The sequence below is a fragment of the Tachypleus tridentatus genome, chromosome 13 (assembly GCF_004210375.1).
Source record: "Tachypleus tridentatus isolate NWPU-2018 chromosome 13, ASM421037v1, whole genome shotgun sequence".
Lineage (NCBI taxonomy): Eukaryota > Metazoa > Arthropoda > Merostomata > Xiphosura > Limulidae > Tachypleus > Tachypleus tridentatus.
The window spans coordinates 123,301,101-123,323,501 of record NC_134837.1 but is presented as its reverse complement, the minus strand read 5'-3'; the positions used below and the strand labels follow the sequence as shown (position 1 = coordinate 123,323,501).

Below are 22,401 nucleotides of genomic sequence, written 5' to 3'. Positions count from 1 at the left end.
TTCTAAGTGCGGAGTGCGACTTTGCAGCACGGAACGCAAACCATAGACTAAATTATCCACAGACCGGCACGCCAACAGATTTTACTAGTTATGTCAACGTTAGAATGTCGTGTGTTTCAAAACAAATTAAAGATTTTTCTACACTTATTGGTAATGAAAACAAGCCATTAATAGCAATTGGCTTTCTGCAGCTTTCGGAAAAGTCGTGTGAAAGTAGGAGATTACGGCGGTTTTATTCCAGCTTCTGAGAAATGTCTTCATGGAACAAATATGTACACACCTTTTTTTTATATATATCTAAAATCTGACATCCGTGCCTGGAGAGTCCCGTCAGTGTTTGAACAGACAAGTTTTCGACTTATTAATTAACGAAATAGAGCGACAAAAATAGTTTGCTACAATAATGGTGGCACGACGTACGATTTTTTTTTTTAGGTTGAGCACAAAGCTACATGAAGGGCTATCTGTACCCTGCCCACCAAGGCTATCTAAACCCTGTTTCTGTCGATATAAGTCTGTAGACGTATTGCTGTGCCACTGGAGGGCGCGTCGTGTGAGAAGAAGAAATTAATAGTCCACAAAGGATTGGAATCACGTGCTCCTACGTAATTAAACAATTCATTTAGTTCGGAATGTGAAATACTACTCATGCGCAGAACTGGTAACCAAGCAAGTTATATGTAGAAAAGTGTTGTTTTATTATAATTACAATATTGAAACGTTAATTATACATTTATTTAGCAACATATTCAGGTAGGTTGTGTATACATACAAAAATAGAGTCCAGATCAAAGTGTTGTCTAACGTGAACATGCATCGGTATTACCTTGCCAACTTTGAAGGCTTGTGTACGCTACCAATTGAAAGTAATAGACCATAAAATCCTATGGATACTTGTAGTTAAAACACACAAGGTAGCTTAGGCGTAACACATTCCTAGGCTTAGCTGAGGAATGTGCTTAGGCGTTACACACTTTCTTTTTTCTAAGGATATAACTGTATTAAGCTTAACAAGCATTTTTATAAAGAATATTTTTAAAAATGTTAACATTACACATCACTAATCTTTCTATTAGAAATATAACAAACTGAGTTAGGCTAAATTAACATTTTTATGAAGACTGAAAAAAAGAGGGTTTAGTTTTCTATGAAGAATATAAAACTACAAGAATTTTTTACTTGAGTGATTCTACTAAAAAGTGTTTGTAATAAAACGTGTAGTTACCTATAACAATCAGTTTTCAACACGAGGAAGGCGTTTTATATTTCACATCAACAGCCCTAGCAAGTTTCCCACATGACATTTTTCATGAGATAAGAAACACTAAACCCCGAAATGTAATTCAAATTACTTTGACTGTTAGTATATAATGAATATGGTATTATATAGTGTTATTTAACGAAACTTTAATTACTGTTTCCCAACTAAAAGTGGCCTTTATGACAAACCACCTTATGCCTGAAAATCATAGGTTTTTACAATACACAAATTTTCAAATAATTTGCAATTTTAAAACCAGAATTCCATTGAAAATTTTGTACATGACACAAGAAAGCTTAGTTACAATTATTTTCACGTGGTAAAATACAGTTTATTCCCGTCTTCAATGTAAATGTTATAACAGCTAGGTTTACATGTGATTAGCACACTGTTCCTGTCTTCAATGTAAATGTTGTAACAGCTAGGTTTACATGTGATTAGCACACTGTTCCTGTCTTCAATGTAAATGTTGTAACAGCTAGGTTTACATGTGATTAGCACACAGTTTGTTCCTGTCATCACTGTAAACATTGTGACTGCCAAGTTTACGTGCGAGGATGATAATGTTTGGATCAGCCCTTACTTTTAGTGTACATTATTACAGTGCATGCTTCCCTGAATAGTCCACACAAAACAAAATTTCTACATATATGTAAAATCATAAGAAACTACTCTTCACAGTGTTTGTTTTTTATTCCAGTTGAACAGTTCTGTTTATTCAATTTCTAAAGAAGTGAAAACTCCTTACAAACTGTCTTGTAACAAAACAATCACATTTCTGGTGCATCATTCTTTATTGAAAAGAAGTAATTTTTTATTGGTTTTCCTTAAAAATTGAAGGAAGAAAAGCACACATTTTAGTAGCATCTCAAACCTTTCTTACTTTTCAAATTTCTTTTTTATTCTAATAACCATGAAAAATCTTTATTTTCCAATCATTTCCAAACATAAGCAAGTCCTACGTTGTTTATTGTGTGTCCTACTTTCTCATAGTTACAAAACATTCATGCTTGCTACAAGTACTGATACACTTATATTCGCAGACAAGGTTGGAACTACTTAGAACAGAATGATTATCAACTAGATTTGTTTTTTTTCTGAATCTAACTTGCAGCTATTTATTGTCTACAACTTTAACAATGTGTACTAATCTATTTACACAAGAAAATGTAAGGTTTTAAATGATCCATTTCACAAACTGGCTGGCTAAAGAATTTTTCTGCTTAATATTTTCAAAATCCTACTTAACACAGAATTCCATTACTTACTTTATGGGTTACAGAAGGTAAAATAAAAAAAACAAAACAAAAAACTACAAACTGTACAGTTAAATATTTACTTTAGAATACTGTTAAATATTCTATATTTTATTTAGAAAACATACACCAGAGGCTACAAAAACAGCTTAGAATACTGACTTATGTTCTAAATTTCACTTGGAAAACTATGAAAGATGCAACAAGCACAGATGGTTACTTAAGTTTGTATGTAAGCAGATATGTTGTTATAATTTATTTTGGGTTTCTCAGCAACTTTCTAAAACAGTAAAAACTAAAAACACACATTAACAACTTGCAGGATTATATGTTTGTAACTTTATAGACGTCTGTTACAAATAACATTAACAATCAATATAAGCCAACCAGGATAAAAGCTCAGTCCTGTAACAGGCAATTTGTGTTGGCAACCAATAAATGTAATCATGGATTACTTGTTAATATTGTTACAACTTTCCAACTACTAATAATTACCTTTCTCTTAACGTGTAGGTCTGAATAACAATATACGTTACTAGTGATTTTAGTTAAATAAAAACAAAACAAGTCTTTTATAATTATTAACAAAATCACCCTTTACATCTTAGAAAATCTTGCAGGGGCAGAAAATGTACATCTTTTTAAGTACAGTGGCTTACTGGTCTTTCATACAATTCTACAGAAGCATCACAGGTTATTAAGTGTTTCATATAAATTTCTCAAGATATTTTAAAACACATTCCTAATTTTAAGACGTTACAGAGATGCAGACCTTACTTTCCTATATCTGCTAGTCAAATTTGAATTCACTAGTCAGTAATATCTTATTTTCATTATAAACAAAGTAAGTGGTCAGAAAGTCTGAAATATAGCCAATGGTTTGTTGTGGAGACAATCGACAGGTAAGTTAAAACCTAAAATATAGCCAGTGCTTTTTTTGCATGGACAATCAATAGATAAGCAAACCAGGTTAAAATTTGAAACACAGCTAGTGGTTTGTAAGGAGAACAAATGAGATGGATAGTGATCCCTGCTACAGCTTATTGTTTGAATATGTCGATCATTGATGCTTCAAAGGTTTTAAATAAAGAATAAAAAAATAGAAATTTTACTAAAAATTTGCATCTCTCTACATAATATCATTAATCTATACATATGCGCACACACAAATTCCCACTTAAAGTAAAACAAAAAAGTAGGGAACAATCTTAATTAGTCTGACTTACTGCTGCACCTCTAACTCTGCTACTCATAACCTCTGCACTACCAACTTGTAACCAAGATAACAGGAGAAAACAAAGATAGTAATGTTCACAACGAGATTTCCGTACTTTCATTACAAGTTGGTTCTGCCACTTCTTCATCAGAGCTTCCACCACTTGCTTTTGTTGCTTCGGACTGTGATTCATCCATTGTTTCTTCTCTATTATCTTCATCTTCACTTTCCAAACCTTCTTGGGCCATCAACTTTCTTGCCAACTTTACAGCATAAAACTCATTGTAGTGGATTTTTCTCCTATATTCGAAAGCCTTTCTATTTGCTAAGGAAACATAAAATTTCTACTCTTAGGTAAAAATTTTGAACAGGTTAAAATTATTTTTCACATCCAACCTTACTTAATTTTTTAACTCAATTGAAATATTTTTATCTAGTTTTCTAAATAAATTTACATCAGTTGTTATAAGAAAAGAAGGTTAACAACAGATGTTCTTCATAAGGAATGTGAAAAAAACACCATTACCTAAAATTAACTTGTTTGTATAATAGTTTCTGGCTCTACTGGTTTTCCAGTATTTCACTGGCTTCCAGCATTCAAACCATATGTTAAGATTAATTTTACAAGTTTTGGGGAAATAAACATGACAGTGCCAATTCAATGTCCATGCAAGTTATAATACCTGGGTTACGCATTTGAAGTACTTGTAATTTTCATTCTTTAAGGCAGAACATAACTTATAAATGTTTATCACTCAGTTTCATCATTATACATAAAAATATTTTATGTTTTTATATGATTTCAGAAATGATGATTTACATACCATGTTCAGAATTCATACATAATTGTAAGTTCTTGAAACAACTCGCACATTACAAGACATTTTCTACTATTAACACTGTCATGAAGTAACATTTAATGTAAACACTAATTTAAAGTGACATACTTGATGTAAACACCAATATAAAGGTGACACATATTTAACGTAAACATTGATATAAAGTGATGTATTTAACGTAAACACTGATATGAAGTGATGTATTTAACGTAAACACTGATATGAAGTGATGTATTTAACGTAAACACTGATATAAAGTGATGTATTTAACGTAAACACTGATATGAAGTGATGTATTTAACGTAAACACTGATATAAAGTGATGTATTTAATGTAAACACTGATATAAAGTGATGTATTTAATGTAAACACCTATATAAAGTGATGTAATTAACGTAAATACTATTCTTAAAGTGAGGTGTACTTGATAAGAACTCTTCACAGTTTGATTATAGTGAAGACATATGGAGAATGGTGATGTATGCTGTATACAAAATATCCTGCAGTTTTACACTGAAAGATTTTTTTGATGGTTACAAACTGAAAACATGTTTAAAATATCCAGAGCTAAATAACCTCTTTCTTCTTCTGTTTCTTCTCCATGCTCATCATCATCATCATCATCATCAGCTTCTATCATGGCCTTTGGCAAATTTTCAGATTCAAGATTGATTCTATTTAGAAATTTTGAAAAATATTTATTAAGTGGTCTTTATACACTCAAAATAACTAAATCTGAGGAATTAAATGAACAGATCTAATAAGGTGGATTTTTATATGTTCTAACATGGTAACATATAAGTCATTAAAATGACTTCAATGTTGTTTTCTCCAACTGTTTTATGACAATTATTTTTGATACGAACCCACATCTACATCACACAAGATGAACCCTAACAACGTCTAATACAAACACGTGCATCATGACACATAACCCCCGAGTGATATCTGATACATCCAAGTGTATGTCACAGCATACACCACCACAGTATGCTGATACATAAACATCACAACATGTTACCTTAGTGACATCTAATACACAACTCCCTAGTGACATGTACATCTCAGCATACAACACCATAGTGATATCCGACATCCATGTGTACCTCACATGTCATCTTAGTGATGTCTAACACACCCACACATATATCAAAACAAAAAACCCAAGTGATGTCAGATACACCCAAATTTACATCACAAAACATGACCCCTAGTAATGTTTAATACACCCACATGTACACCACATCACCTTAATGATGTGTGACACATCAACACACACATCACAACACAAAATTTCTAGTTATTTCTAATACATCTGATACACTCATGTGTACATAACAATATCACCCATCTCACCTAAAAACATCTCTGAAGTAAGTTATACATCTTTTACTTCCTCTAATCTCTAAGAGTTAGCACAGCTTGCAGGAATCACCTACACCTGTTGGGGGGTACAAGTAAACAAAATGTGGTGAATCTGATACATTTGCCTTCTGTTTAGTGATTACGACCTGAATCAGTCACATTGGGGGGGGGAGTACATAAATGTTATTTTATTTGAAGAACAAATTGCTACAAAGATAACATAAACTTGAGACTCAAACCTGCACTGCTTTCAACTCAAACACCATGTTATGTTGACGTGTTGTAAGGTTTGTTTAATTGCATTAAAATGAGAATAAATGGTTGATACAATCAGAGACTTTAGTAGAATATTCAAATATTATGTAGCTCTTAAGAATATCTTACTTTTATACACACTGTTTGTATGATTCATGTACTGGTTTAGGAACAAAAATATTTTCCTTTGTTGAAAATTTCAGTTACCCATTTTTGTAAGACTTTACAACTGAGGTTCTATTTCATTAAACTTTAACTTTGTTTCTATTTCAAAAATAATGCATAAAGTTTTACTGTGTTTATTATGAGTGACATACAATAAAAATAACATTTTATCAAACTGAAATTATAAACAAGCTAACTTTTAAAACAAGTAATTGGAAGGTTTTATTTGAGAAAAGTATTTTTAAATCACTTTTTTCTTTATTCATATAAATTATTTACACTTCATTTTTGCAATTTTTTTTCACCCATTCTAACAATTACTCAGGCTGATAAGACCTAATAATAGTGGCACTGTCAGCAAAACAAAACTTAATACTTTGAATTTGAAATGATTTAACAAAGTGTATTTCAACTTGTTCCATAAAAAAACATTTCCTATTATTTTGGAGCAATAACACAATTTAATGAAGTATAGAATTACAAAACACGTTTTAACAAATCAATCAGATCAGTAATTATAATGAAAGCTGTTTTTAAACATTTCCTTCTGGGCAACATAACTAAGATATTATCATTTTATTCTGACTTCTAAGTCAAATGTTGCTGAACTTGAAATCATAATGGCTTTTTCAGTTGAACAAAACACAAGTTTTCATTGCATGTTTAGGTTACTTTCTGATGCTCACATATAGATAACAATTACATCACACCATGGCAACCATGCTGAGAAACAGTGATTGGCTAAAATGAATAAAACTGCACTTGTATTGATGTTACAAGGTTCAAATTGATGCCAGTGTGTTTTGATTTTTCTGCTATACCACAAAATCGTTAAAAAGCCTTAGAACAACACTCACAACCAAAGCAAGTGATAGTATTGTCATTATTATCACTTGCTTTGGCCGTGATTTTTGTTCTAAGGCTTTTTAAGTTAACTCTTCTGTATTACGTGTATCTAAACGTGATGCACAATGACATTATTATCGCTTACTTTGACCATGATTTTCGTTCTAAGGCTTTTAACGCTCGCCATATAATGTGTACCTAAAAAAATCGTTAAGGCTTTCCAGGTGTGCCGTGAAAATTTTCAGATTGTGCCATAAGTCAGAAAAGGTTGAGAATCACTGTGATAAAGTGATTCACTGATCTCAGGATTGACCCAGCTAAGATCGTTTCTCTAGCATCACATGGTGCACCAACAGTGACAGGTAAAAAGATAGGTGGTGCTGTGTAGATGAAAACAAAGTGTCTCCACTTTGTACTATAAACATATTGCATTCTCCATTGCCTAAACTTAGCTGTGACGGACTCAATTCAAAAAGTTGGGCATTTCCAAGACATTTGACAAAATATATATACAAACAGGTGGTTTGGGTTGAGAAAATTTTTTATGTAGAAGAGCAAACAACATTTTAAACTTCTTCAATCATCTTCAGGTTCACAAAGAAAGAAAGAGGTAACTGTCCGATAGCTGACCACACGTTTGAAGGCGGCTGTGTAACTGAGTATAGGAATGTAGAGTGCATGCTTAGATGTTTGATTATATTTATTAATATAGGTATAAAGGTGTTCCTTTGTAATGGTTTATTTTGGGCTTGAGTTGTTGTATGAGTAAGGCTTCTTTAATTTTGCATTTGTTTATGTTTGTTTCTTTATTTAGTATTTGGGTGTTTTCTATGATTATGTTGTGTTTATTTGATCTGCAGTGTTCGAAAACGTCTGAAGGTGACTTTTTGTGTTCTTTGAATCTGGTTTCCATTTTTCTACTTGTTTCTCCAATATAGAAGTCGTGGCAGTTATCACATTGTATTTTATAAATAATGTTGGTGTGGTGTTTGTCAGTGTAGTTTTTACATTGTATAGACCGTAGTTTTGTGCCTGGTTTTTGAATAAATTTAGTATTAATTGGAATGTCATATTTTGTTATTAGTTTTTGCCAAATGTTGGTTATTTTTCTGCTCATGTCAGAAATATATGGTATGCAGCAGTATATGATTTCATGATTTTTTAATTCACAAAATATATTTACTTTTGTTGGTTGATTTTGCTTTTTGTCTAGGTGTGTTAAGGAACACCTTTATACCTATATTAATAAATATAATCAAACATCTAAACATGCTCTCTACATTCCTATACTCTATTACATAGCCCCCTTCAAACATGTGGTCAGTTATCGGTCAGTTACCTCTTTCTTTCTTTGTGAACCTGAAGATAACCGAAGAAGTTCAAAATGTTGTTCGCTCTTCTACATAAAAAATTTTCTCAACCTAAACCAGCTGTTTTTACACATATTTCTCTACAAGTGGGTTTTCTAGTCATCACTGACATTTGATAATAATTTTAACTGTGTGTGTGTTACAAATGGGTTAAGTAATTGTACTTCAAAACTATACAGTATCTAAAGGTGAGCCTGAACTTACAATAAAAGAGCAACATACCATGAGATTGCTTGGACTTCAATGCTACTAAAGCTGTGTATGAGAGTTATAACTTAGTCCTGGTTACCCTTTCAAGAAGAGAAAAATGCTACTTACATGGTTTACATAACTACTTTTCAGAACATAAGACAGTGATGCTAGTGCCATTAATACTATATATTCACAATGTTTTTGTAGAACTTAGTAAGCAGTTTTAAAAACAAAATTTGGTAACTAGTGAAACACAGCCATAACAGCTAAGTTAGAGTTTCTAGAATCAGGACAGTAAATGCTCAAAGATCAAGAGAAACTGCATAGAACTAAGAGAAGAAAGTGAAACTAGTATTTTTATTAATGGAGAAACACTTAAGAAGTGTTCTGATAACACTGAAAATTAGTTATCAGACCAGAAAAAGAGATACCAAGTTTAGAATAGAACATTAAACACAAAAAAGAAGACAATGAGATTTTTAAAGATTTTAGCCTCTTGCTAGAACTAGTGGTGAAGAATTTGTCAAGTACTGGTAAAAGTGAAGAAGTTCTTGCACTGTTACATGAAACTGACCAAACAGTAGATACTGTTCACAGAACTCTCCAGGGGAAGATGAATAAAAAGTAAGCAAACTCTTAGACAAAGAAAACCTCCATCAGGAATACCTCATGCTAAAAGGTGTAATTTCAAGCTCATACAAACATTTATCTACTCATATTCTGTGTCAGAGTGTTATATAACTTAATAAAGAATGATATCTGAGTTTTTAAAGCTGTGTACAAAAGCTCCACGTATAGTTGTTACAAGTGTTGTGTGTGAAATGAGTTTCAGTGCCCAGAATAGAATAAAAAGAAATTTTCACATTCATCAAAATCAGAAACTCGGGACAATCTTTTGAATATTTATATGAGTAATATTCAGTTATCAAATTATGATCCAGTCAGGTTATGGGTTACAAAAAAGGAATGAAGAAACGGACAGCTTTGTTGACCATATCTACTTATGGCTAAGAAACTAAAGAAGTGTTTCAGTTCCCATAGGAGTTGTTGAACATGTACAACATATTGGTTTAACATGAAAATTCGTGAAAGTTTTTCAAGTTAAACCATTAAACTTTTTGGTAATCATGAACAGAAGGTGATGGAACCTTCTAAATCTAGTCATAATTCAGGGTATATTACTTAGCAGTGGCAGAGCTGTAAAAGACACAATATGTGCAAAGATGCTGGTCGGTTATAAACTTAGTTACTGATATCCATTCAGGCTAGTCAAACTACATATATCAGTTTTGTGATATAGGACTTCAGGGGAATACTTTAATAAATAATGGCTTTTTTTTTACCTTTAGTCAAAAGATGATCTTTGGGAAAGAAATGTCAGTGTATGTATACCTTTTTTCTACCTTTAAGGAAAAATATTTATACATCATAAAGTACTTAGGCTTTACAATATGTAAGAAAACTTTGTAACTAAAGGAGAAAAAAGATGGATTGTTTTAGTCATTGACATAAAATTTAATCTAGAGCTTTGGGAAACAAAAAGTAATTGACACCCCGATGGTTAGTTTTATAGTCAAGCTTAACTTAAGTATGAACATCTCTATTTGTATACAATGACACCTACTTCTTTGTTAGAAGCTCTGTATCAAGAGCACCTCTCTCACCACCTGGCTTATCCCCTACATCTTCATCTGTGTAGTAGTTAAATGGAGTTTTTGGTTCATCAACTTTCATGTGTCCATAGTCTTTATCTGGAGGATGTAGAGTTTGGAGGATGTTCATCTCATCCCATTGGATGTCTTGGCTAAAATACAAAATTCAGCACATCAAAACACATAACTTATGAAGCACAAACTTGAACAAATTACTGTAGAGTGAATCACGTTACACAACGGTGGCAGCAACACAGTTATGGCAACTATACTGACAGAAATAATACAGTATTAATGTAGAACAAAAATATACCTAGAAAAATAACTGAAGTGTTACGTATTAGGTAAATGTCACAAAGATCAATCACTGCACAGAAGAAAAATGTATACCAAAATATCACTGAGGAGCACTAACAGTACAGATATCAGTACTAACTATATCACTGAAGAACACTAACAGTACAGATATCAGTATTAACTACATCACTGAAGAACACTAACAGTACAGATATCAGTATTAACTACATCACTGAAGAACACTAACAGTACAGTACAACTATATCACTGATATCAGATATCAGTATTAACTACATCACTGAAGAACACTAACAGTACAGATATCAGTATTAACTACATCACTGAAGAACACTAACAGTACAGATATCAGTATTAACTACATCACTGACGAACACTAACAGTACAGATATCAGTATTAACTACATCACTGAAGAACACTAACAGTACAGATATCAGTATTAATTATATCACTGAGGAGCACTATTAGTACAGATATCAGTACTAACTATATCACTGATGAACACTAACAGTACAGATATCAGTACTAATTATATCACTGAGGAGCACTAACAGTACAGATATCAGTATTAACTACATCACTGAAGAACACTAACAGTACAGATATCAGTATTAACTACATCACTGATGAACACTAACAGTACAGATATCAGTACTAACTATATCACTGAAGAACACTAACAGTACAGATATCAGTATTAACTACATCACTGAAGAACACTAACAGTACAGATATCAGTATTAACTACATCACTGAAGAACACTAACAGTACAGATATCAGTATTAACTACATCACTGACGAACACTAACAATACAGATCAGTATTAACTAGATCACTGACAAACACTTACAATACAGATACCAATGAGAAAATATCAAAAATTTTAAAAGCAACAAGAGATTAATATTGCTTCTACAGAAAAAACAAACTTACCTTTTATGCCTTCTGCTGGATAAAGCATAAAAATAAAAACAAATAAAATGTGGATTTAGTATCTGGACAAAATGAGCAAGAATTGTAATTTGGTTCATCTTTACATATATAAACATCAATGATCTAACACATGCTCATTTACATATTTTTCTTCAATAAAATATTATAAGAACCTAACAAAAGCCATGTTGACACAAGGCAATGTGAACTTCAAACAACAAATAAATCTGTCGAGTACACACAGATCCACAAAAATAAACAAAAACAGAGATCAAAACAAACAACACACACTTATAAGTTAACATATCTAACAGGGAAAAACTTTTTCTTAATAACAAGTCTAAACCTGGATTTCCATAATGTATATTTATTTAATCTGAAACTTCAACCATCCATCACAAAGAGTCCAAAAAAACTTATCACAGGCAATTTATCCAAGTTCCTATTAACCTGGAACACTTGAATTAAATCACTTTAGTTTGTTTGTTTCTTTCAATTAAAATAAAATCAAGTTTTCAAATATTTTATTTAGTTTAAATGACTGAATACAATAAGAAACAAGATGATTAACAGGAGAATCTCTCATTAAGTATATGGATAATGTTACTTTTATTAGAAAGCATAGAGAGACTAGGTCTTTACAAAACTCTTTCATTAAGTGTATGGATAAGGTTGCTTGTAATTAGAAGCACAGAAAGGATAGGACTAGAACTTGCTTGTCAGGACTCTCTCATTAAGTATATGATTAAAATGTATTGAAGGCAACTGGTCAGCAATACTCTCCATCAACTCTGTTTTTGTTGAATTGCCGACAAGAGAGATGGTAACAGGTCGGTAATATCCACAAGACCTTTGTTTTACTGAATTACTGACTAGAAAAGAGAAAACTGGTTGGTTGTACTTGCTACTAACTTTTTGTTGAACTATTAACCAGAGGGAAGACATATGGTTGGCAGTAACCACACCAACATCTCTCTGTTGAACTGCTGACTAGAAGGAAGCTAGAGATTTAGTTAAAAAAAGTAAATTAGAGAATCCAAAAGAAACAGCCACCTGTAAAGATTAAAACTTACATCAAGGATTTTTTTTTGTAATATAATAGTAAATTGGCTCCTATGGCATGCTGTTGAAAACTAAATCATTGAAAATCATGAGATGGCTGAGCTTTTAAACACTCTCTCCAGTATTTACAAGGAAAGTGTTCCAGAATCTGAGCATTCTATGAGAAATATTAAAATTGACCCAAATGTATGAAGCAAAAGTTCCAAAATGATCTATGGAAAGATTTCATAATCATGAAAGACCTTAAAAATTTGCTATACAAGTAAACAAAGAAAATGTATAAGCTGCATGGACAAAAATATAAAATTCTATATTGTATGACTTGTGAGTTAAAATGGAACAATGCATTCTTTACTTGGAGTTTTGTGTGTATTGTAAAAGAATTATATTCTTGTTGGTTTTTCTATGAAAGAAGAAAACTTGTTAGAGTTTTATTGCAATAAAACATAAAGAACTGAGTTTAAAAGAAATCTACTGTTAAGGTTTTGGATTCAAAAAAGGAAGAGTACTCAGAACTTCAGTGCTCTGAGTCATAAACATCAGAAACAAGTGGTATACTGGATTTTACCCAAGGTTAAAGATGACAAACATTATAGAATGGTACTCACAAAAACAGACACAACTTATTGCATTAAAATATAAAAAGATATGTCTATGGTTTACATTAGTGTTATAGTAATTTTTATAAAATTATGTTAAATTATATTGTTAGTATTCAGGTGGTCACTGTTATACATTAACTTATTGATATTAAATAACAATACTGACAAATTAAAAGCAGATATACCACATCTTATCGTCATCATGATAACATGAAACACACTTGAAAAAAAAAAGTTAACAGATTAATGAGATCAAGTTTATTTTTTGGTGGATTCACCTTGGTTTTCATTTACGATATCACTTCATTTATCACACCCTTTAGAATTTTTCTCACTAAACAGCCTATAGGTTATAGGACAACTCTTATTACCATAATTATCCTCTTTAAAAATTGGAGAAATTTCCTTACTTTAGCCAACTGCCCACTACCAACCTACTACAAATAAGGAAGGCTTGAATTTCTCAGAGTTGACCTCCTTAAACTCTATAAAAATAAAGTTTATTGGTTTGATCAACTTTGGAAATTTGACAAGCTTTAAACAAACATTACAAGCCTGTGGAACACAAAACTTTATTTTTTTTTGATAAAGCACTTATATTAAAGATTTATTGCTGCTCTCCAAAACCTTTATAGTCTGAGTGAAAGATGATTTCTGTATAAAAAACATACTTCTTTTTATCTTAAAGTTTTCATATTTCACTCACATGACCTTTAGAACATTCTAAATATTAAAATCTTTTGTTTTGGTGAAACTTTATACTTGTACTTTCTCTAACCTAACACTAACTGTAAAGAAATCATCACTGTACACTGGAAGGTTCAAAAATATGAAATAAAAAAAAAAATACCATTTGTTCTCTGCACTGACTATAGTATTGATCAGAAATATCTAACCTAGGTATCTTGACAGTTTCAACTCTTAACTTTTTTCACATCTTTCTTCTTTTAATGTTACAGTTTTATTGCTGTACTTTGTACCACCAGAACAGCAACCATGTGTCAAAAGCATTAATGACAGTGGTAGCCCACTGGATGTTTCCTGTGAAACGTGTGATGTGGTACCATTATTGAATTCATGCAAGCATTCAAGCTTTTTCAATCATTTGCCTTTATCTTTTGTTTAATAATTTGTTCACATGCATCAAAAAAGTCCAAATTCATATAAATCCAATGTAACTACTCAATCTGTCCACATGTTATAAAGTCTGTTAAAAATCTTTCATTTGTGAATATAGCCTTTTTTAAAACACTAGATTCCAGGTTTTTAGCTCTGTCTGGAACAAGTACATCTTATAAATAATAAACTGATCAACAAATTAAGTTTTTCTACACATTACTCTCAGTCAGATCCTTGTTTATAATTTATATTATACCATAATTTTCCATTTTTGCCAATTTCTTGGTCACTTGTCTAGTGTCTACTGACCTAACAAACACAAGAAGCTTGAATATCTGATATCTGACCCTCTTTAACCCTATATGAACCTGATATTTATTGTAAAAGGCCTCTCTTCCAAAATGATTCATGTTATTGGGTTTCTTTAATTTTTACTTGTATAATTCTTTATCACAGATCAAAGTATCATGAATAAAATAATTCACTAAATATATCAACTTTCATAAATATTGATTAAAACACAGCCTGTTCAGGAAGCAACAGATAGAAAAGCATATTCACAAAAGCTGGTGGGATTAACAAACAATATTCTATCAAATTATAAGTCAAGCTAAGATTTTAATCATTTAAAGATATGAATATCAGTTTCATATCCTCTATTTTGAAGTAACAATAATATCATCTTTAAAAGAAGGCTTATTTTGCTACTAAGGTATCAAAAAAATAAATTTTAATGTAACTTTCGTTCACAAAAGGCCTTTTCGTACGAGGAAAAACGTTTTGTTTAAAACTTTTAAATTTTGTAGTAGCAGTTGTGTTGAACTACATAACTCGTTAACTCATAAATATATATATATATAACAAAATTATACAGCCTTACAATGCATTAAGTTTAACAAACATCCATTTCCGATATCTGATCCACTATTCAAAGTGCCACTCAGATAAATTTACAAACTAAGTTAGAACTTTTAGTAAATAAAAACTTTTCAAAGTTATATTTTACTTTTAGATAGATTTGTATTTTACTACAAACTTTTATTATAACTACATGCACTGTGAATCTATTTAATTTCGCACCGGTTGTGAAATTTGGCAATGGTATTTTAAATTTTGTATCACAAATATTATCAATATTTGAAACGTAATCAGCATTGTACTTGTTAAAAACGACTCATCGTAATTATGCCATATGAAATATATGTTCTACGTACTGTTTTTGACTTTCAGGATGCTCAAAACTCGTAGAAGTTTTTAAAATACTCTTCGCAGGCTTCTTCGACAAGTATTCCGCCATCGTTAACTTTTGGTGTACATTTAGCTCCATCTTGTGACGAAATTTCGTGAATTGTAATAGATGACGCCACTGAAGCTGTTGTCATGAGTTAGCAGTTGTGTTTGCAACGTATCGTATTTGTATTGTATAACTGATAGTTGGTATGGTATATTAACAAAGATTAAACATTATTCTCATAAGTTTTGTACGAATTAAATAGTCGTGGTTAAAAGTAATATACATTTTACTGTCGTTATAGATTTTTACTGATTTCTCACATTTTTAATTGTAGTTTTTAGTGACTGAATCGAAACTATTGGTACCGTGAATATGATAGTAATTTATGGTAACGGGTTATGAATATGCTATTGCTGTGTTAATAAGTATTTATATTATTGTATTATACGTTTTGATGAAGTTTGATGATTATGAAAGTCTTTCTTTATTAAAACGTTAGAAGTGGCTTGTTAAAAAAACATGCCATTATAAATAGGCCTACAACTAGTGGTAGTACTACTGCACACTGTGAGTTACATAACTTGCAAGTTGTAAAAATCCAACTATGTGTAAAATATAAAACACCGTTATATCTTTGAGGAGAATTAGTCAGTACTTTTATTTGTAGTGGCCAGATAAAACTGAATTAAAGAGTGACCTTAGCTGGTGTTTTTTATTACACAGATTTTATGATAGTTAAGATTACTGCAGTTTGAGTAGATCCTACAATTAAAAGTAAAACGTTAAGGAAAGGATTGATGCTGTTTGTCTGACTATTATCTTAGTTTCTTTTGAATAATTAATTCTTGAAATTTCATGTTTTATTATGTTTTAAGTATCTTATGACCAGACAGATGTACATAAAGCTAGAACCAAAGACTAACAGTAGATTATGTTACATGTACTTTACAGTCTAACATATAGTTTATTTATAATTTGTCAGTTCCATTGATTTTGAACAAAGTATATACTGTACACTTGTATCTATTGACAGTATTTGTGTGCAACCATAATATTTAATTCATGTTGAATTAAGAAATATTTTTCAACCATTAATTACAATACTGAAATATAAAACTTGGTCATAGGTTCATTTCCTCTGCTACAAGTTATTAGTTTCTTAATGGTTTTAATTTAAACATTTCATAAATTAATTAGTTTAATATTATATATCCAATTTGCCAGCATAGGGTGTCATACACATTCAAAGAATGAGTTCCGAGTATCTTATCAGATCCAGTTTTTTAGCAACATATCACATCATCAGTTATTTCATACTTTGGTAACTTTCAACATTTCTAGACATGGACTTTCAAAATATTGTACTTATTACCATAATAAATACTTCAAACTATTGTTACCCCTTTCCTCAGTGGCTTTAATACTTCCAGTGAAATAATTCAAGATGTTAAGTTATATTTAACTCCCATTTCATAAACTAAGCATTATTTTAATTATATTTGTCATAATATTATCAGTATTAGGCCTATTACCTTTCTAAGCACAAAGTTCAAATGGCTTATATAAATAATATTCAAACCAGTGTTATGTTTGTTGTATCCCACCAAGTCTGAAAAGCTATGGTTTGAGATAAATGTCATTGGCAATTGATATGACAGACAGTGAGTGGTTGGAATACTGTTATTATACACTCTTATTAATCAAGAAATCCATAAAGAAGTGTTTTCCAAACTTCAAATAGTGCTTCCACCCTAACTCGGCAAAGTTTCAGTTCTGCTCCCTTTCGCATTAAAATAATTTTTGCAAGTGATAACAGCAAAATAAACATTTTTTTTTCTTTACCTATTTTGAATAATTCTTAATGAAAAAAATTGTTGCAAGAAATTAATAAATGCAAGATAAAAAAAAAAAACCTTTGAGAGCAAAGTGATAGTTTTGTGAGGCTATGTTTGTTTCTGACTCTTCTGTTTTTTCCATCATTATATTTGAAGACTTCACACACACACCCCACAGCCACCAGTGTCCATCTCCTCCACTCTCCAGGGGAATACACCTTGCAGTGTGAAAAATGCTGCTCTAAGGGAGGAGATTAAGATAGTAGTGTTTAAAAATGTAATACGTCTAATACTAATGTCTCATATTATGATTACTTTACACCAGTTATAAAAGGGGTACACACCATAATAATAAGTGTTATTCTAATAGTTTTTGTTTGCTTTCTTTCCAGTACAACATCAGCCTATTGACAAGTTATAGAAACAAATTTAAAACAGTTTTTTATTCAAAATTATGCACAAAATCCATAGTTCTTATATTTCTGTCATATAATACATTGTTTTCTAAGTTTCTTCACCCAAAATTTTAGCAAATGTTCCAAACACTTATTCACTCATCAAACCTTTTTTGATTCAAAGAAACAGTCTTACCAACATCAGCATATCAAGGTAGCTTACTGCCCCAGTGTGTTGGTAATTAATTGGCATAAATATTAGGTAGCGGAGACTATAAAATGACCTTAAGGACTAGTGAAGTTCATAGTTACATTCCAGATTTAAATTATGTAGTATTATGTTTTATTTATTTTGAATTTCACGCAAAGCTACATGAGGGCTATCTGCACATTATGTAGTATAGCTAGGTATATTAATCCTATAAAAATGTCTCTGACTAATGGTCACCTGTCATAACTACAGTTTTCCTTTGTGTATTGAAAGCTTCTATGTTACTTGTGTATTTTGTTAATAAATAAACTATAAATAATGGGAGACCAGGAGATTGTTTGGTATATGTTAAATGTCCTCATTTCCAGCTTACATGGAAAAATGGTTGAAATGTTTCTAGCCCTTAAGTTTTTCTGGATAAAGTTTAGCCTGTACTTAGTCTCATCACATGAAATGTAGTACATGAGCAAAGAGTTTGTTGCTACCATAGAAATATTAGTGTTAGTTAAGCAGCTATTATAACTGATTGTAATGTTTAAGAACAATGTAAATGTGAACTTACACACATGACTGTAAATGCTCCTTTCTGAATCCAATCATTCAGTAGTCCTGAGCATGAGAATATTGCTATTTAACTTTTCCTAACATAACATTAACCATGCACCCATGTTGCATCAGCCATCCTTTGCTGGAAGTTATAACCAGTGAAACCATACCTTTTCACAGATGAAAGGTAACTGGTGTGTCATGATTCAACACCAACAGTTTAAAACACTGTTTTAAAGATGATTTTTTTATTATACATAAGAAATATAATATCCTTTACTTCCATCCAACAAACTATTTGTTGGATACAAAATACAAAAGATGTATTTTCATTTCTGGAATATGAGAAGATGATCTTGATTGAATTAAGTAATTTTTTATTGTACTTGAAGGGGTTCATTTGATCTATTTTAACTGTCCCACATTCCACATTGAAATACTTTTTTCCTGAGCTCTGAAATATTCACCCAGTATCATTCTATGCTTGACTAATGTTTCAGCTTCTATTATGCCCAAAAGCAGACTATTCCACAAGTTATCCACCCTGTTAGAAAAGTACCCCTGCATGTACTAGAGACATGCATCTAATGTCTGATCTAACTGATCATCTAATAATTTTTAAAACATCAGTCATGTTCCCCAAAAGACTAGCAAAACTCTGTAAAGATGTCTAAACCTTAAATAATAATAGTAGCTCCTCTATGTTGCTACTCCAACAACTCAAAGTTCAATGTTATGTTACTTCCAGTTATCTTATTCATACATGCCTAAGAGGCCTTATTACCACTAATACTGCAAAAACTCATCTATGCAGAATTTAGAAAACATTTTTGATTTCCTGTCATGTACAAATAAACTTTGTTAGTAATGGAAATAATTTAACAAAAACTGTTACTATAAGTGGATTTTTGTGTAAGTAATAAATTAAGACTGAGAAGTATAAATAAAGTAAAAATGAATATGAAAGTTCCTATGGTGGAATGTAAGGTGAATCTGGAAAAATCCTTTTCTTTTTTGGTAGAATTATCAATAGGGGTTTTATAAAGTAGTCCTGTGATGTATGTATAATGTGATTTGAATATATATGATATTTATATATATGGAAAAATTCACTGTGTGATTACTCTCTGTTCACAGAATCCAAGCAACAGAACTGTAGATAGCACATTGTGTTAATTGAGAAGTCACATTATTTTTAATGGACAGGAGAATATGAGCTATTTTGTACTGTATTACAAGTAATTAATCAAGATGACCACTGAAGGGAAAATCAAAGTTCTGTGTGGAAGCTGTCCAGATGGGCAGTGTCAGGCCAGACTGTTCTTTCCATCCTATGATACAAGTATTGAATGCACGAGCTGTGGTCAACGCCATGAACGCAGGTTCTTGAAGAATGTCCAAGAAGTTTCTAACCCTGGTGTTGCCTTACACAATATGATTAAGAACATACTAGTCAGCAATGTGATTCCGAAACGAGGAGCTGAAATGGTGAAAGTTTTAGGGTTATCCAATTATCACTGCAAACTGCTATCACCACTTCTCACACATTATGGGATGGAGAAGAAGTCAGGAAAAGCAGTACTTCTACGTGAAATGAACCAAGGGGACATGTTTGACTGCAGTCTATTGGGAGACAGGGCGTTTCTGCTCGATCCCGAACACATATTGGTAGTGGGGTATGGACGAGATGTCTCCGGAAGCATGAGTTATCTCTCTGGAACTTTAGAACAAATAAAAATGTACAACGATGGTGAAGAAAGACTCATTCCCATACATGCTGATGGGGACGGCCACTGTCTGGTGCATGCTGTGTCCCGTGCCCTGGTTGGACGAGAACTCTTCTGGCATCCTTTGAGATGCAACTTAAAAACTCACTTTGAGCAAAATTTAGATAAATACAAGGTAATTCAGCCACAGAGTTTTTACTGAGTACTGACTACATTCTTCATTTCTGGGGTTCTTAAACATACTTGTTTAAAACTGTCAAATATTGGTGTTGAAAACATTTCCATTATCTTATTTTTATGATAAATCTGTGAATCTGTAACAGTTGTGCTTGGACTACTGGTGTGCATTCATTTTCTGTTCTACTGTTATTGATATCTGTTTTAAAAATTGTTAAAGAAAAAGTTTAGCAATGTCTTATAAAAAGAAAACAATTTGGAAAAAAAAGCTGTAACTAGCACCTGCAAACTATAGAGAGAAGATGAGAGTGACAGAACTCAAACATTGATAAATCTGATGCTTTAAATATAACAAGATCAAGATGTATACCTTCACAGTGTTTTCAAGATGAACCTGCCCATGGGGTGCGTGTGATTTATTGCAAAGCCACATCAGGCTATCTGCTGTATCCACCGAGGAAAATCAAACCCCTAATTGTAGTGTTGTAAATCCAAAGACTTACTGCTGTCCCACCAGCAGACTGCCCATGGAAATTTGTTAATTATAAAATGTGAATCTGAGCTATTTAATGTCAGTTAAAAATGTAAAATCTTTTCTTAGGAAGTGATTATTAAACCGACCAAACACAGAGTATAATTGTTCCTCATTTAATTACAAGTAGATAGGTAATAAAAGGTTCTAAAATTGAATGTTGTCCATGTCTTTTGGAGAAATTCTTAGAAGGTCCCTTATTTGTGTTGTATGAAATCTGAGTGTACCTCACTTGTATACAAAATTCATTTATACAGAATGATTTTAATTGGTGTAAATAACAAATGATTAGGATATACTGTATTTTCCCAGTCATTTTACAAATTATAATACTGCAAAAACATTGTTTTGTTAATATTTAAACTTGTAAGTTGTGCAACATACTTGTATATGATAGGAATATTGTAATAATAATATCATTGTTTTGTACTTTAGAAACTCTTCAGAGACTTCATTGCTGATCAAGAGTGGAGAGCTATAATAGATGAATGTGATCCTGACTTCATCCCACCTGAAAATGAACTTTTAGGGTTGAGAAACATACACATTTTTGGGCTAGCGAATGTTTTGAAACGGCCCATCATCCTTTTGGACTCTCTTGCTGGAATGCAAAGCCTTGGAGATTATGCCGGTACATTGTTTTCTCTGTTGTTAGCCTGATAAATCTTCTTATAAATAATATTTTGTATAAGACATATATTCAGTTCTCTCATAACTAGTTCAAATACACTCAGTTGAACAACTGGACTAAAGGAGATTTCCCAGAGACTTAGTTGAAAGTTTAGTCTTTAACTGAAAGTTTGTTTCTGATATCATAATTACTAATTTTTTGTTATGTAAATACTTACTTGCAAAATTAATCAATGTTGGATGCTAAATGTTAAAAAATTTGCTTTTGAAAATTCCTTTCACAAAACTTTGATATTTACCATGAAAGTTTATCTTTTTTGTGGCATCACATTAGTTAACATTTTCTTTTTGTTACCAGTCAGTACTAAAGATGAGTGGACAAAAACAATACAACAGTATATTTTGACATACCTGTGTTGTTAAAAGCATGAACAAATACTTGAAAATAAACAAAAAGCAATAACTTAATATTCATGTTTCAACTGGTGCCAACCAGGCATAATCAGGATAGTGCAGTATCAATCATTGTGCTATTTTGTTGTTAAAACAAACTGAACAATAATACGTCTAACATACAGCAAAGCAGTTGAACCACTATGCACATCAAGACCATGCACAGGCCTTTCATTAATTATACTGGGCAAAGAATATGGAGGAAGAAAAT

The 22,401-nt window shown here is 31.6% G+C and overlaps 2 protein-coding genes across 4 annotated transcripts in view; one reads left to right on the top strand and one right to left on the bottom strand.

The window, feature by feature from the left end:
* Positions 1 to 1,944: 1,944 nt before the first annotated feature.
* LOC143236677 (protein phosphatase inhibitor 2-like) lies at positions 1,945 to 15,820 on the bottom strand. Of its 2 annotated transcripts, XM_076475078.1 has the most exons (5): positions 15,665 to 15,762; positions 11,668 to 11,682; positions 10,390 to 10,569; positions 5,149 to 5,246; positions 1,945 to 4,058 (listed from the first exon to the last, which is right to left on the bottom strand). In XM_076475078.1, exons 1-5 carry the CDS (start codon positions 15,745 to 15,747, stop codon positions 3,829 to 3,831), a joined length of 606 nt encoding a protein of 201 aa, XP_076331193.1. In that variant the 5' UTR covers positions 15,748 to 15,762; the 3' UTR covers positions 1,945 to 3,828. The 2 variants fall into 2 exon arrangements, with proteins under 2 accessions (XP_076331193.1, XP_076331194.1); XM_076475079.1 differs by lacking the exon at positions 11,668 to 11,682 and having other exon boundaries at positions 15,665 to 15,820.
* The window catches only part of LOC143236675 (deubiquitinating protein VCPIP1-like), a 38,518-nt gene continuing 31,900 nt past the window's right edge, over positions 15,784 to 22,401 (top strand). The window contains exons 1-3 of one of the 2 annotated variants that reach the window (XM_076475075.1): positions 15,784 to 15,887; positions 19,809 to 20,573; positions 21,543 to 21,738. In XM_076475075.1, coding sequence (XP_076331190.1) covers positions 19,923 to 20,573; positions 21,543 to 21,738 — 847 coding nt within the window. In that variant the 5' untranslated portion in view covers positions 15,784 to 15,887; positions 19,809 to 19,922. Of the gene's footprint in view, positions 15,959 to 19,808; positions 20,574 to 21,542; positions 21,739 to 22,401 lie in introns of both variants that reach the window. The other variant, XM_076475077.1, reaches the window with a different exon arrangement.